At 39.7% G+C, this 16720-nt stretch overlaps 1 protein-coding gene across 1 annotated transcript in view; it reads right to left on the bottom strand.

Moving 5' to 3' along the window:
• Nucleotides 1-3346: 3346 nt before the first annotated feature.
• Nucleotides 3347-16720, bottom strand: part of LOC145500895 (nuclear pore membrane glycoprotein 210-like) — a 37886-nt gene continuing 24512 nt past the window's right edge. Inside the window, exons 36-41 of the mRNA XM_081480430.1 lie at nt 14203-14398; nt 13142-13314; nt 12391-12475; nt 10913-11042; nt 5772-6460; nt 3347-5177 (exon numbers count right to left, since the gene is read on the bottom strand). Of these exons, the coding sequence (XP_081336556.1) occupies nt 4386-5177; nt 5772-6460; nt 10913-11042; nt 12391-12475; nt 13142-13314; nt 14203-14398 (2065 nt within the window). The 3' untranslated portion in view covers nt 3347-4385. The remainder of the gene's footprint in view (nt 5178-5771; nt 6461-10912; nt 11043-12390; nt 12476-13141; nt 13315-14202; nt 14399-16720) is intronic.

The raw sequence follows: 16720 nt of genomic DNA, 5'->3' as shown, positions 1-16720 counted from the left end.
TCAGGTCCTTACTTGCTACCGATCACACCCTCCTTCCCTAAATCTCAAAAAAAAAAAAAAGAAAACAAAAAAGAAAACAAAAACCACGCCTGATCGCAAGTTAATCTTTTAAATCAGCCCCCAATTAGAGAAATTGTCCAGGATTTCAGGCAAGTTGGGGTTAAGAAGCGTGAGATGTGATTTCATATAACCTTATCAGTTGTATCTGGGGTTCCACATGAAAGATTGTACGGTAAACACACAATAAATACACAGATATGAACTTTGAAAAGCTGTTAGGCTGAAGGGTTTTCAAAAACCCCCATTGTAATCCCCTTAAATCTTCTACAATTTTGCCCATCCTTGCTTTCTTGTTTGTTTAATGAGTTATTTAAGCCATCCTTCGTTATTTTTTCCCTTATTTTGAACTATTTTGTACGATCGTTATATTCCCATAGAAACTCTTATAATAACGTTGTTACGCAATGCCATGTTGACGGTTCCCAAAGCAGCTTGGACTACCTGTGTTTGGACTCCCATGGGTGCAAAGAACATTGTGATATGTACTGTGCTGGCGAGATGTAAAGCTTCCCAAAACGGCAAGCGGAGTGGAGTACTTGGAGTTTAATGAAAGACAGACAAAAAGTAGAAGTGGATCAGACTACAGCGATGTCAGAGCTGTATCACCGAAAAAGGTTTGCGACCGACGCTGCATGCCGACGGAACTGAAAGAAATCCTGTCGCGGTTTACAAATTTTTTGCCAGGAAGAGACCTGAGGAAATGAATTAAGGCGATGCTCCCTTTTACCTGGCCGTAAACAACACTTAAAGGGCGGACTCGCTCGCAAGAAAAGGCTGGTTCAAGTCCGGCGCTGCTGCCGTCAACAAACTCAACGGTTCAATGAAGACAATCGTTCAGAGGGCTGGAATTCAAAACGTCAGGTTTCTAGACATTTGACTTTATTGATATATGTTGAACACAGTAAGTTTTGTAAAATTTTATAAGCTTTCATTAACCTAGTTGTTGTTGAGCGATTTTAAACTTAATAAATTGACGTCAGTTTTTTGCGTCTGTCCTCTTATTGATGATAAATTGCGTCATAACATTGTCAAAGTGGTTGTGGAACCACAAGCCGCGGGCAAGTGGTTCCGCAGTATATGTCTTTTACAATAATAAGTCCCAAAATGGTCAAATGCCGGGAATAAATGAAGGGAAAAGACGCCGTAAACTTGCCGTAAACAAAGATAAGTGAATTTTAGTCAAAATGGCGCGACAATTGTCAATAGCTTTTCTCGCTTTTTGATTGGCTACTTAAAAAAGTCCATAAAATCTCATTGGTTAAAAAGTTGACAGTTTGAAAGCTGAAAGTTAACTTCAAAACTTGCATAAATTAAAATTTTATCCGTCTGAACTCTTATTGATGATAAAAATGAGCCAAACAGCGCGCGTAAAATTAGACAGTTATTGAAAAATTTTTTTTTACGCTTTTCATCGCCCCATTTGTGCAATTTGTTTACCAAATACTACAGGAGAAAATCTCAGTACCTATGAAATAAACACATTACAGCATGAAAAATGCTTTGTACGATTTTATTCACTCGTTGACACGTATCAGAAAACTTACTCGTTCGCTTTCTAATACTACTCGTGAATAAAAATCGTACGCTCGCATTTTCCATGAAGTAATCTGTGTTCGCCGCTCGCGCACAGGGCCTTGGAGCCAAAACAAAAACACTCGCGCGAGAAATCCCGCTACGCAAGCTAACCATGAAGAATCACTAACGCAAAAATTCTAATTAAATAACAACAAGTCATTAAAGTGTTTCACATTCTATCCTGCAAAACATGTTTTACACACAAGTTAACATGTCCAAACAAACTGCTTTTATGAGATATTTATTTCAAACGTGAATAGCTGTAGCTAAATAAATGCGAGGCGAATAATTTATATATTAAAGTTATACAATGCTCACGGATTAGATAGTTAGAGTGCTCGTGATGGTAACAAAATACTTCTATAGAAAAAATGAATACAAAACACTTGGCAAATGAAATCTTGCGGTAGGCGCAAATTGTACAAAAACTGCGAAATTACTATACATATATCAGAATATACCAATTTGTAATTAAGCACGTTCTGACCTGCTATGTACTTGTTTCAAACGACGCCACAGACAGTTTCCTTCGCAGCCGTCTCGGGCCGGATATCACGTATCGCTCCCGGCCCGTGCCAGGCTTGAAGCAGAGACGAATGGGAAGGCCGGACGGGAAAATATTTGGCTCAAGGTCAGGACGTATGGAACAAGTGCAACGAGGTCCGTGACCTTTTCCCGTCTGACCCGACCTAACTCAGTCAATAACCATTTGATCACATGACCATTTTGGTTTTTGTTATTCTCGTAGAAAGAGGTCGCGCTCATGGTATGTCTAGTGAGATCGCACACCTTTTTCGGGCCCTGTCACTACCGCAAGTGCGGCCCTCATACGGTCTTTTTTCTTCTTCTGGTTTTCCAAGCAAATAGCGCGCGGAGCCCTACGGGTCATACGATAAACACATTAACGACTTACGTATCCTCGCGTTTTTTTAGCTCAATTTTGTAACGGCAATAGCAAATAGCCGCCTCCTGTTAACATCGCCTGATTGAAACAATCCATAAGTTAGGGAGATGAATGCTATTGAACTTCATTGCATGAAGTAAATAAGATTTCTACGGAAGTAAGATTTCTACGTAACAACAAACTGTTTACTTTTGTGCAATGTTTTAAGCCGCAGTTCGCCAAAACTGATTCGTGAGCGGCCCTCTAGCGGTCCGTACTGCTAAAGTCGGACCGCTCAGGAAGCCAGTCAGAATTTTCATCTTGGACTAGTTTCCCACATTTGCACACCCAGAAAAACAGTTGATAAGAAGTGCTCCACCTTCTACTAAGTTAGCTACACCACAGCTTAAGGTGGCCGAACACAGTTTTCGCGCGCGCTTTTGCTGATGCAATTGAGCGCGCGCACAAGGATTGCAAAGAGCGATCATTTTATTTACTCAACACCCGCACTATCTGTGCTATTTTTCTCTATTATTGAACGCAGTGTACTGATGGCTTTAGTCTTTTATTACAAAGATATGTTAGAAAAGGTAACGACGCAAAGAAACCAGCAATTCTCAGCTTTCTCTTTGTTACCGAAAGAACCCAGTTAAATGCAGCCCATGCGTAGTTGCTCGAAAAATTAAGACAGATTACTTTTGCAGAAACTTGCGGATTTCTGACGATCCAGTCGTTAGAATTTCAAGAAATTTGGCCAAAAAATAGTTCAGAAACCACGTGAATGATCTATCGCAAAAAATCTGAATTTTGACATAGGGAATTTTTAATAATACAGAACATGCGGAGAAAACGATTTACGGCGAATTACGAAAATCGCCTATGTCAAAATTTTATTAGAACAGTATTGACAGAAGGGATTTAATGTCAATTCGTAGTGGGCAAAAGATGAAAAAAATCTAACGACTGGATTTTTTTTAAATAAACAAAAACCATTTTTTAAGCCTTGTTTTTAACCAGCCCCGTTGCCATGGTAACAGCACACACCTTAGCCAAAATACGAGAATAAACTTTTCTGTGGTTAACCTTGACTCTTGCAAAAAACGAGCGCCAAAGCATAAATAGCTTAAAAGTAATGGTGAGCTATGCATAGGCTCTTGAAAACTGTGTTCGGCCACCTTAAAATATCGTGAAATAGCTCCTTCGAGAGAGACCAAATATGGGTGCGAGAAATGATTTCAAGGTTCACTAAAAGACTTGGCTGTCTTTTACTGTTTGTTTCGACTTTGTACTCTATCATTACATAAATACTTCGAATCCATAGAATCCTTGATAACCTCCGAATAAGGCTTGAGACTGGCAAACCCTTCTCTGCGAAGGCTTCAAAATTCAAGTGTAATGTAGTGAATTATATTATTATCAACGTTTTGTAATTAATAATGTATTTAATAATGGAAATAAAAATGTGGAAAAAAAACAAAACAAAAACAAAACAAAAGTTGAAGTTACTTAAAGGAGTGCAGCTGGCTCCAGCTTTATAATTTTGCAGTGCCTCGAATAGGCCTTTCAGGTAGTTTAAGTTTATACTAGGTATGAATAAAAGAGAGAAAAGGCCGGCAAAAAAAAAAAAGAAAGTGTAATGTAGTGTAAAGTCGCTAATCACCACGACCAAAATGGCTGCCAACAGTAACTGTACCCACAATATTAAGTGCCTGGATGAATCTCTCACATGTGACCATTCAAATGAAAGCCTTCGATGCATGCTTTCTAGTGGTGCTGTTTGTTAGTCAAGTAATTCCAAAAAAACAAGTTTAGAAAATTGTCAAATTTATACTTGAGTACTCTAAGGAGGTAGAGAGTCAGTAGTACATCATTGATTGACACTGAAGAGTCCAGGAGATTTGTTTGGAGAGATACGGCCAATAGACAGTCCACCAGAGGCCTGAGATGCTTCCCCTGAGAGATATGTTCGGCTTGAGGTCTTGGTATGCCGGTATGTTGTGAACACTTCTCGCCGAGTCTCATCGTGCTCTTCTGGGAAGGACCGGACAGACGGATCATCACCTCCAGCATGACCTCCACGCGTCCCAGCCCCTGGAGAATATGCACCTGTTGCCGAAGATAGATAAGTGCCTCTTGCAGAATAATAGGAGCCTCCGGTTGACCCATGATATGGAGCCTGCCCATATGGGCTCCCTTGGACTGGGGTCAATCCGTAAGGGCTTTGGGATCTCGACCCAGGCGTTGGGGCACCGCCATGGGGACCAACACTCCTTTGCCGAGGACTACAACACAGTATAAGGGCTAAAATGATGAACCCAATGAAAAACGAAAGCCCAATTATCCAGGCACTAGTTTGTCCAAGAAGACCTAGAAAAAACCCTTGGAAACTTCTGTCTGCCGGCCCTGCTGGAAGTTTAGGGCACTGTTCACTGCTTGAACCCGCTCCTGCCAGCACAACAGGAATAGCGCCTCCGAAGGGAGCTGTATACGAGACGTACAGCAAAGCTCTTTGGTCCGTCAACTGACTTTTAAACTCCACCCACACTTTCTTGAATGATTTTGGATTTTTTCCCACCACTTCTACCTCATATTGAGCTTGATTATCACCTGAGATTGACAGCACTGTAACAGCTACCAATGATGAATCTTGGGATCTTACCTGCAAACAAAACAAAAGTAATCTTTGTTGAACGAAAGAAAATTGAAAATGTGGCAATGATTCGACTCAAAACAGCGTTATAAATTTCAGGAAGATATTAGTGAGTGATTAAAGCTAGTAGGGGAAGAAATTTCTCTCGAGTTCGAGCAACGGGAGTTGAACCAATGAACTTGTACACAGAAGACGCTTCAAAACTGAACTACAGAAGCCCCGAAGAAGCTACTACAACTAGGGAAACATTCCAGAGACCAGAGTGTTCCTCTTTAAGACCTTTCTGGTGAACAACTCTCTATGTCAAATTTTTAGTGTCTGTGCGAATGTTGTGACTGTCACAAATTAGTGATTGAAAGAACGAACGAACGAACGAACGAACGAACGAACGAATGAATGATCGATCGAGATCAGTCCGTCCCTCCGTCCGTCCGTCAGTCAGTCGGTCCGTCCGTCCGTCCGCCGTCAGACAGACAAACAGTGCTTAAATTATACGTAAGTACGAAAATTATAAATTATGTGTAAATTATGCAAAATAATATTTTTGTCACTGTCACATGTTACGGCGGACGTTTAGATTGCAGAAATACAAACAGCTTTTACCTCTAGGCTATCCAACTGCCTCGTAATGCCCAAAACAACAATTTGCGCTTTTTGTCTGTCAGCGGAAAGCTCCAGTTCGGTTTCACTTAGCACAAACGCAGGAACAAATGGCACAGGTAATGCCTCTGAAGAGATGCGGCGACCTTGAATCTCGTCGAAAACTCTGACGGCAAGACTCAGTTGAGCTGTACTGGAGCTCGCAGAACGAACCACATCTGCTGTGGCACTTCTTGGAATGACATAACACATAGGCTTTCCGTTGATAAAACCAGATTTCACTTCAAACAGATCATCTGAGTTAAAATCCCCAAAGAGATCATAGGCAAAGCTAAGAACACACTGGAAGGGTATGGAACGACTAACACCCAGCTCTTCAAAAAGCAATATTCCATCCCCGAGGCCGGACGCCTTGGATGTATGTTCTTGAGACAAATAATCATGTCCAAGGATAACAGGGATGATGTAGCCTCGGCCATCTTGTCGAGGAATGTTGGTGATGACCAGAGCATCATCTGTGGCGACATGAATGTAACTCAGGCTTTCAACTTTAACTTCAGTCTGTGCCGAGTACCGTTCGGGAATCATGAAGTAAATAGTTGCTGTTCCTGCAGCAGTTGCCACGGCAATACCAGTTGTCGAGTTGATGTTAACCACTCTGTCATTGGAAGACGACCAAACACCACCAACCCCTTAAAAAAAAAAAAGAATAATAACAGCTACAGTAAAAGCTTTATTGAAGTGTCAATGTATTTAGTATTAACTACTAATTGGGGAAACAACAAAAAAAGTTTAAATTATTTACAATGAAATAAACAAAAAAGAAGTGTATATGCAATCAATCTGCAAAAATGTATGTATTAGTAGTACTTGAAAGCAGTACTACTGTACTGAACACAACAGGCAACATTTGTATTCCCGGTATTGGACTGGAACTAGCTTGCAAATGAGGCTAAGGCAGGGAGTCTTTTCCAATGCAAGTGACATAAATCTCTCTTTAGTGATATTCCACCACATGAGCGTCCACTGGAAGCTAATTCCAGTCCAATACAAGAACACGAATATGGTCTATAAAGCTCTATAAAGCTGGTGTGGTCGAGAAGGAAAGTATTTGGATGTCTACGCTTCACTCGATACGCACGCTATGACTTTGAGCCAAAAATTTCCTTGATCAGCCCTGCCGACTGCATCAATAACTTCAAACTGTTATTTTCCCGCGAGAAAGGCAGTCAAATGAGTATTAAAGTCTGGAAACACTTAAATAGTACATCTAATCATGTGCCAGTCAAACAAGTACCCTGAAACTTTCGTCATACCAAGCAGGTCTCGGTTTTAACCTTATAAGTCTTGAAATACAGGAAACAGAATCTATGTTACTTTTTAAAAAGAAACTTGAACGGATGCCTTAATTTTATCATATTTTATTTATATCGTATCTTTTACGTTTAAGTAGCATTGTTTTGTATAGCTTTTACGTCTTTATAACATTTTCCACAGGGCCGTTCTGAAAACCACTTTGTGTGAGATCGCCCCCTGTTTAAATATCATTATCATTATTATTATTATTATTATTATTATTATTATTATTATTATTATTATTATTATTATTATTATTATTATTAAAGATTCGCACAGCTATTGATGATATTGAAGCTGGCTTGGTCATTGGCTCCGGGCAACAACAAGTTGCCTAGGGAGGCCAAGAAACACCCCTTGTTTGCTTTTTCTCTTCTTTCTACATCTCCAGCGCCTTTCTAAGAATTCTTGCCGACCCCAACAATGCACATCTCTGGATCAGTCCAACAGGAATGCCCACCTCAATGGCTCTCAGACTGTCCTTCAATCTCAGTGGTATTGATCCCAATGCTCCCACTACCACTGGAATAACCTTTGTCCTCACACCCCACATTTTTCGAACTTCTCTTGCTAGATCTTGATACTTTTCAACTTTTTTATCTTCCTTCTCTCTCACCCCATTATCCTCTGGGGTATTACTATTATTATTATTATTATTATTATATTATATTATTATTATATTATTATATTATATTATATTATTATTATTATTATTATTATTATTATTATTATTATTATTATTATTATCGTCCTCACGTAATGTTTGCTTAGAGTCCTTAGGGCCGAGACCAAACCATGGTCCTGGGGCACTAGGGGATAGCCAGTTTTTAGCTTGATAGCACCCTCCTCAAAATGTGTGCTGTACCTAGCAAGGTTATCTTTTGTAGTTCACTGATGCTTAATTGGCCGGGAATTCTTCCAAGATAAGTTCCTAGTCCCTTTTTGATAGCTCCAAGTGCTCCAACGATAACTGGTATCGTTTCCGTTCTCATGCCCCACATTCGGCTTGTTTCGGCTTATTATTATTATTATTATTATTATTAGTAGTAGTAGTAGTAGTAGTAGTAGTAGTAGTAGTATTATTATTATATTGTATTATTATTATTATTATTATTTTTTATAAAAAAAAGTAGTAGTAGTATTAGCATTAGTTGTAGTAACCATGATATCATGACATATATGATATGACGATGATGATAATAAATCATTATTATTATTATTATTATTATTTTGATATTATTATTACTATTATAATTACCGAAAACTTAAGGAACAACAGAATTTCTGAATTTTTTACCAGATACATGTAAGATTCAAGTTTGTATGAAAAGTGCTCAATAAAGTTTGCTATTATTTTTTTTTATAATTATTATTATTATTATTATTATTATTATTATTATTATTATTATTATTATTATTATTATTTGGCCTCAAGCACCGATGGACCTATTTTCTGAGAACTTTGCCTGATATTCAAGAATTATTGGAGCCTTTGGAGAATGCCATATCTAAGGTGCTCATCCCTGCAATTACGGAGCATAGGTGCACTCGGCTGGACAGGGACATTCTAGCATTGCCAGTCCGTCTAGGGGGACTTGGCATGACAAACCCGTGTCTTGACGCAAATCTTGAGCAATCCTCCTCCGCCAAAGAAACCATCCCGCTGGTCCAACAGATCGTGGCTCAATCCCATCAGATGCCGGATGATTCTTTGGTCAAGCCACTACAACAGGCAATGAGGAGTGAGAGAGCAACGGTGCTCCAAGACAGGGCAGAGCATATCAGAGGGGTAGCCCTACAGAAAGTCCAACGGGCACTTGACCTTGCTGCGGAAAAAGGGTCATCTGTTTGGCTGACGGTACTCCCCCTTCGTGAAATGGGTTTCAATCTAAATAAGAGAGAGTTCCGCGATGCAATCAAACTGCGCTACGATTGGCCGGTTGATGATGTCCCCTCCACCTGTGTATGCGGTGATGCTTTTACAGTGGACCACGCAATGATATGCAAGAGAGGTGGGTTCGTTACCCAACGTCACAATGAGCTGAGGGACTTAGAAGCCGAACTCCTGAATATGGTTTGTACCGATGATGAGATTGAGCCTGTCCTGCAAGACATCTCGGGTGAACAGCTGGGAAGAGGTTCTAATCGAGCTCCAGATGCGAGATTAGATATTCATGCGCGCGGGTTCTGGGAGAACCAACGATCAGCATTCTTTGACGTTAGGGTTTGTCACCCTAATGCTGATTCGTATAGGGACCTAGAGCTCCAACAGATATACCGCAATCATGAGAACGAGAAGAAGCGCCTTAACGCGAGGAGGGTTTTGGATATCCAACAAGGAACTTTTACACCCCTTATTTTCACGTCAACAGGCGGCATGGGAAACGAGTGCTTGCAATACCATTCCAGACTGGCGCAGCTGATCTCCATCAAGAAAGGAGAACATTATGCTAAAACAATCTCCTGGATAAGAGCAAGGACATCCTTCGCTTTACTAAGATCCGCACTAATCTGCCTAAGGGGTTCAAGAGCTAGAAGGAAAGCCTTTTGTGACTTTAAGAAAATTGATATTGACGTTGAAACCCAGGAGGGAGCCATTACGTAAACACTGTTGAAATAGGTTTTAATAGTTTATTTCTTTTATTAACTTTTACCTTGTAATATACCGATATTGACGTTGAAACCCAGGAGGGAGCCATTATGTAAACACTGTTGAAATAGGTTTTAATAGTTTATTTATTTTACTTACTTTTACCTTGTATATACCAATTTGTATGGAATATGTTAATTAATGTTATGATGATGATAGTAGCATTAGTATTAGTTGTAGTAACCATGATATCATGATTAGATACGGAAACATGTTTTACAGGTTTAACAGACATCAAATTATGTAAATATTATAGCATTTTGTAAAGCTTAGCTCTAGTTTTTGTCACAATAAACACTCCTCTTTTTATTAAATTATTATTATTATCATTATTATTATTTGATAACAGCACAAACAGTTGACCTGCACCTCTTAAAAAACCTTGATTCGTTCTTACTAATCATCATCTGCACCTTTTTTGTTCTTAGGGATAGGAGCATTGTTTGTGCTGTTTACCTATTGTTTCGTTTCGCCAGTTAATATAAAGAACCTTGTATTAAAAGGGTGCCGGCAGCCCTAGCACTTGAGAGTTGACGAGAGCGTCAAACTAACAGCCAGAGATTAAATCCGTCGTTGATTTTGCCCTGGTTTCGTCTCTTATGAAAAATATTTGTAGTCCATTTGAATCACGAGGACGCTTTTGACTGGTATTATGACCATCCTAAAGAAATGTCACGGAACACTTGACTGCCTAACAAATGAAATGCTTTGGATCAACGTACCAGGGTTGCCACCCACCGGAACAAAAAATATCCCTGACTTTTCCCTGACTTTTCACTGACTGTAAGCAATTTTCACTGACCCTGCAGGCTGACTTTTCTGGCCATGAATCAACAAAATAAGGATAGGTCAGATAATTTTTAAAACAAAATTGCCTTCTCTATACAAAAACATCTAATAAACAATCTGCGGCAACCTGGAGATAAAATTCCCTGACTTTTCACTGACTTTTGAACAGGGATTTAGAAACTCCCTGACTTGATACAAAACTCCCTGACTTTTCCCTGGCCTTAAATAAAATCTATTTTTCCCTGACTTTTCTCTGAACGTGGCAACCTTGACGTACAGAGGCCAAGTTCCAATCCGCAATCAGACTACGTCCAAGTGAAACTATTTGTTTAGCGCGTTGCATAAATACCTTCAGATATAACACTTGAGCGGAATTGCTGAACCATTCCAAGTAACAGTGTAGCCTTGGTAGGAGTCAAGCCGTGTCCAGCCCTTATGCGTATGTAGTCTGCTATGTTCACAGCGCTAGGATCCCACACCTGGACAAAAACAAAATGTAATTTGTGATAATCGGTATTGACCTATTATAATTAAAATTTTGCCGACACGGAACAGAGAACTGGGTGCGAGCGTAGAACGCGAAGGCTCATGGTTAGTACGTTTGTAGAAAGAGACGGTTGAGAAATTTGTGATATTCTACGGTCAGGTTTATTTTTTGTCCTAATGATGTATAAATAGTATAATAACCTTAAAACCCCAAAGGCAAGCGCCACTGCATTTGGACGGAGGTACACAGTCCCTATTTATCTAAATTAGAGGTTTTGGGGGTTTACATGTCAGGCTTTGGCACATGTAAGATATTAGTTGATGTATCTTTTATCCACTTTGTTGTAAACTTGTGTTAATTAAAACATATCTTTGGCAATTAAAATCCTATATGTAATCAAAACCCTTGTTCGGTTGTGTAGTGAAGATAAAAATTAAGGTTGAGGTACAGACAACACCCGCTTCATTAGGACACTCGATTATTATAATTTGATATTTGCTCTTACATAAATGTCATTAGTATATTCTCAGCTCCGACTATTGCATTTCTAGCTCTCTGATTGGCTCAAAAACTCCGACTATGAGCCATTAGTCGGAGTTTTACCTTATATGGAAAACAGTGCGCCAAGTTTAAAAATTTTCCGCTCTGTAAAATTGTTGAAATAAAAATCGGCGGCAAAAACCCGATTAAGAATATACTAAAACAATTATTCCATTCGACCTTGTTGGATATGAAGTGATCATAACCAACTCGCGCTACGCGCTCGTTGGTTATTTATCACTTCATATCCAACGCGGTTTCATGGAATAATTGTTAATTAGTATCACCCAACTGGTGGACTAATGCAAATCCTGTATTTTAATTGGCTACGCTACTAGAGGACTATTAGTAATAGTCCTCGAGTAGCGAAATTGGCGCAATCGAGCGTGACGCTTTCTTTCGTCTTATTCCCAAATAAATATTTCTTCAACTTGCATTTGCTAACTTTATTATTGCCTTTTCTGTCCGACTAGTTGGGTGATACTAAAACAATTAGATCCTTCGCCCTCAAGGGCAACAGGGCCAATAGCCTATTTGGCTTCGCCTCATGGGCTATTGACCGTAATGATATACTGTGACCGTAGTGATATGCTCTGATAAAAAGATAAACTCGCTTTACGGACACCGACTATCTGCACACTGTATATTTCCATTTGTTACGATTGTGTGCTAGCTGAACCCGCTTGAAAATGAAAGCTTTCTAAAACTAACGTAAATTTATTAAATTAGTATATGCAGTTAAAACCCTTGAAAGCGAGGAAATACAAAATGTTACCATCCAACTCCGAGTCGCTACAAACCTTAAGAATAGCTTCCCCTAGGTTCATCGCTCTGACATAAAATGTTCCATTTTCAGGTCCAGGGACAACATGAACGGCATCAAATCTGTTTAAAAGAAGAAATTTGAGTCAACATTCAGATTTCTATCTACTGTCCTTAAAATATTTCTGAAAACACTAGTTGGAAGATTACACGTCAACGTAATTGGGTTGAGTCACGATTGGTTTTGGATATTACAGTCAAGCTCGTATTAGGCGGACACCCCCGGGACCCTTGTTAGTGTCCGCTTCATACAGGGTGTCCCTTGAAAACAGATTCCCTTAGAATTCGGCTAAAAGGGTCTTATTATCCAACTGCAGCGAATACCGTCCAAATAACAGTACAAATATACAGCGACCCTATTGTACAGTAGAAAACCTGTTTGCCGTACAGGTCGGCGCGCGCACGCAATACAACACACCAAAAACATCTAATAAGATATATATATATATATATATTAAAGGGTCAAATACCATTCTTGTGAACGGTCGATAACTCTGAAATACCGTATTTCCATAAACGATGACAAGTAATTGCTTTATTAGTAGATGTGAAGCGATTTAACTCATTTAAGTATACAGTAACAGCATCTATACTGAGCGAATTATGTGAAGGTTCGCGCAATCAAACAAGAACAACAGTTCTGAAAAACAAAACCGAATAATAAAATGTTACGTTTCTCCGGCTAATTTTTTTGATGATCACACACTAATTAGAATGATTGACACTTGCCTGTTCAGTCTGTATTTGAGTGGAATACTGGCCACAGCAAATGTTCGTCCTATGTTATCATGCAGTGTAACAGCGAACAACACATTCATCCCTAGAGGAAATGTCTGAAGCTTGTCGGAATTCGCTCTCACGGGAGACTGACAAGTGATGGTCAGTGATGAAACTGCTTTGACCTGAAAATATTGAATGAATGTTAAATCCTGCGGATGTGAGGTCAAAACAAGGCCCCGTCTAAACTCGGCTAATGCGTTTTCGTTTAAAGAAGCATAATATTTGTTGATGAGTTCTCCCCTTCAGTCCACGCTGCAACGATCGAAAACGCATACATTTGAAAACGCTGTCCTAAAAGGAGACATTTGACAACAAAGCCCTACCGTTTAAGTGTGGACGGCGAAAAAGGGGGGCTTAAAAAAACGATGATGTCATTCACCATTAAGCCCAAGCGTAAATGACGTCTGTGATGTTTCTCAATAGGTATCTGCGTTTAGAAGTGTTGTAGTCTGAATGGGAAAATGCTACGAAAACGGTAGTGTGGACGCAAACTTTTGATGCGTTTTGGGTAAGCAAATGGAACATCGAATAAGTTTCGTTTCGAAAACGGATTAGCGTAGGGAGGTCCTAAGATTAGGAGGACATTTTCAAGTATCTTTAGAAACATACTCAGGGTTCCAGATAAGTTTTCAAGGCAGGGTGTCAATAAGGAATTCCAACAGGTCAATTCCCACTGCTTCCACCAAATCATTTAAGCAAGAGATCACCACCAAATCATTATAAAATTTCTATTTATTGGCCAGGTCATGTAGCTGACCTTGTCCGGTTTATGTCCCGAGACCCCTCGCTTAACTGGAACACTGCACACCTACTGTGTAGGGTTATCTACGTGACAAAACCGGCAATAATGGTTTTATTTTGTACAACCGTATTAGAAATTTGTTAACAACACGCTACCAAGAGAGGATGGCTGATCATTTAAAGAATTTAATCATGAAAACGTCTTAAACGAAAAGCTCCGTTTTCTCAAAGCAAAGCGATGACAAAATTGAATCCTCCACTGATCTTACCTCTACATGTACCACGACAGTTTGATTGATGCCACACTCCTCATGGACAGTCACAAGCACAACAGCTGTCCCAGACAAGGACGTGGTGGACACCTGTCCGATTCTGTTGACAGTCGCCACAGATGGACTGCTGGAAGCCATATTGTTCTGAGAGCAGTCGGCTATTAGTTCGTATGTTATCCTTGCTGAACCATCCCTGCAAAAATTTGTCTCCTTTTAGCAATTCACTGAACTAATAACGCAGATTTGTTACAGTAACGAACTTTGAATACCTCCTTTCCTATCCCGATCGTGCCCCGCAGGACACCTAAGGCCATCGTGTATACGTTAATTCTAAATCTCTCTCAACTGAGTCATAATACCATCTAAGAACACAGCTATACCGCTTACAACATTAACAGTGCGTAGTACTTCTAAAAACGACGCTGAAAAATGCATTTGAATTTTTATGACAAATATGAAGAGGGTCTTAAGAGTGCCTGCCTGTAAAAATCAGACAAATTCTTAATTTCGCGGCAAGAGTCGAAAATTCGATTTCGCTCATATTCCTATGGTAGATAGGCTAGGGCATGACAAAAACTACTGGATAGTTTTTTTGGCAAAATATCCTTTTATTTCAAAGAAATATGCAAATTACCAAATTCCGTTAAAATCGTCATTTGACGCACCATTTTATTAAACAAGTTTGAGAGCCTCGCATGCAAAACCACATCATTCTTCCGTCTTTAAAACACTCAAATATTTTTGTGCAATGTTTAAATGTGTACTGGGTTGATTTTAGGGAATGTTGCGTTGTCTTTTTGGGTGCACAAAACTTAAATTTCGAAGACATGTATTTCATTCACTTAAAAGTACTTCGTGAATATAATTAATTTTCACCATGTGCGAAACCTTCAAATGGACCAAGCGTCTGGTGGTTGAATCGCAGAAGGATGGTCTACAGATTCCTGTAAAAATTTCTTTGGGTAAATGATTGTGAGCGACGCGAGAGCTTTTCAAAGTACGTCAAAAATGCAAATATTTGACCATCCGTCGTCAAATTTCAATTTATGGGTTAGACGTATATTTTAGCATGCGCCACATGACTTGACCTATGTTAAGTTGAAAGGCAGGTCCAAAGCCGATTTGACGTGTTTCTCTCACCATTCGTCGCACATAAAGCAGAAGTTTGCTTTTGTTTACATAACGTCCGATGTACATCGCCAACTGTCAACTTATTTAACGGTCGAATACGATGAATCTGTGACCCTCGTTCGACACATATGATCACCACTGCATCTAAGTCAAAAACGGCTAAGTCATTCGTAGATAGTTGCTTGCTTTGCACTACACCAAAATATTACGTTTGATCATCATGGTTTGATGGCTTGAATCCTTGCTTGCAGCGGTTCCTTGTTCGTCACGCAATTCTGTCATCCCTTTTTAGGGGGTAGGGGTGGGACAATTTCTATCCTAATACGTAAGGCTCCGTAAGGCTTGGAATCACTGGGAGCACACAATCGTGTTGAGTAGGAAGAGATTAAATTAAGAAATAAAAAGAATGAATAATTTACCATTGCCCCTGTTGTTATCTTTTCAGTACGTCAAATATTTGCATTTTTGACGTACTTTGAAAAGCTCTCGCGTCGCTCACAATCATTTGCCCAAAGAAATTTTTACAGGAATTTGTAGACCATCCTTCTGCGATTCAACCACCAGACGCTTGGTCCATTTGAAGGTTTCGCACATGGTGAAAATTAATTATATTCACGAAGTACTTTTAAGTGAATGAAATACATGTCTTCGAAATTTAAGTTGTGTGCACCCAAAAAGACAACGCAACATTCCCTAAAATCAACCCAGTACACATTTAAACATTGCACAAAAATATTTGAGTGTTTTAAAGACGGAAGAATGATGTGGTTTTGCATGCGAGGCTCTCAAACTTGTTTAATAAAATGGTGCGTCAAATGACGATTTTAACGGAATTTGGTAATTTGCATATTTCTTTGAAATAAAAGGATATTTTGCCAAAAAAACTATCCAGTAGTTTTTGTCATGCCCTTGCCTATCTACCATAAAAATATGAGCGAAATCGAATTTTCGACCCTTGCCGAGTTATTTTCCATTTTTATGGACAGGGACTCTTAATACACACCTAAATAAAAACGAGTACATATCTGTTTCCATATTGGCAGCGATTTAATTACCGGTACCTTGAAATCAATGCCTAGAATCGCTGCTCCATTTAGCTCCGCGAAAGTAGGCGGTACATACTCCCTCCCTCCTGGCCTGTGAACAGGCTCTGGCTGGAAGGGTCGAAAAGGAACTGGCTCAAACTGGAGGGGCCGAGGGGAGAACGGTATGGGGGTGGTGGCGTCTCCCTTCCTCTCTCTTGTATCCTTTTTATTCACGCTTTCTCTTCGCCCTATCCCCGACCAGAAAGCCTGTTCACAGGCTACCTCCCTCCCTCCTACCCCCCCCCCCCCACTCAAAAAGCTATACATCTGACAGTAACAAAGACTTGCCGCTCTTAAAG

The sequence above is a fragment of the Orbicella franksi genome, chromosome 10 (genome assembly GCF_964199315.1).
Source record: "Orbicella franksi chromosome 10, jaOrbFran1.1, whole genome shotgun sequence".
Taxonomy (NCBI): domain Eukaryota; kingdom Metazoa; phylum Cnidaria; class Anthozoa; order Scleractinia; family Merulinidae; genus Orbicella; species Orbicella franksi.
This window is presented reverse-complemented; position numbering and strand designations above follow the sequence as displayed.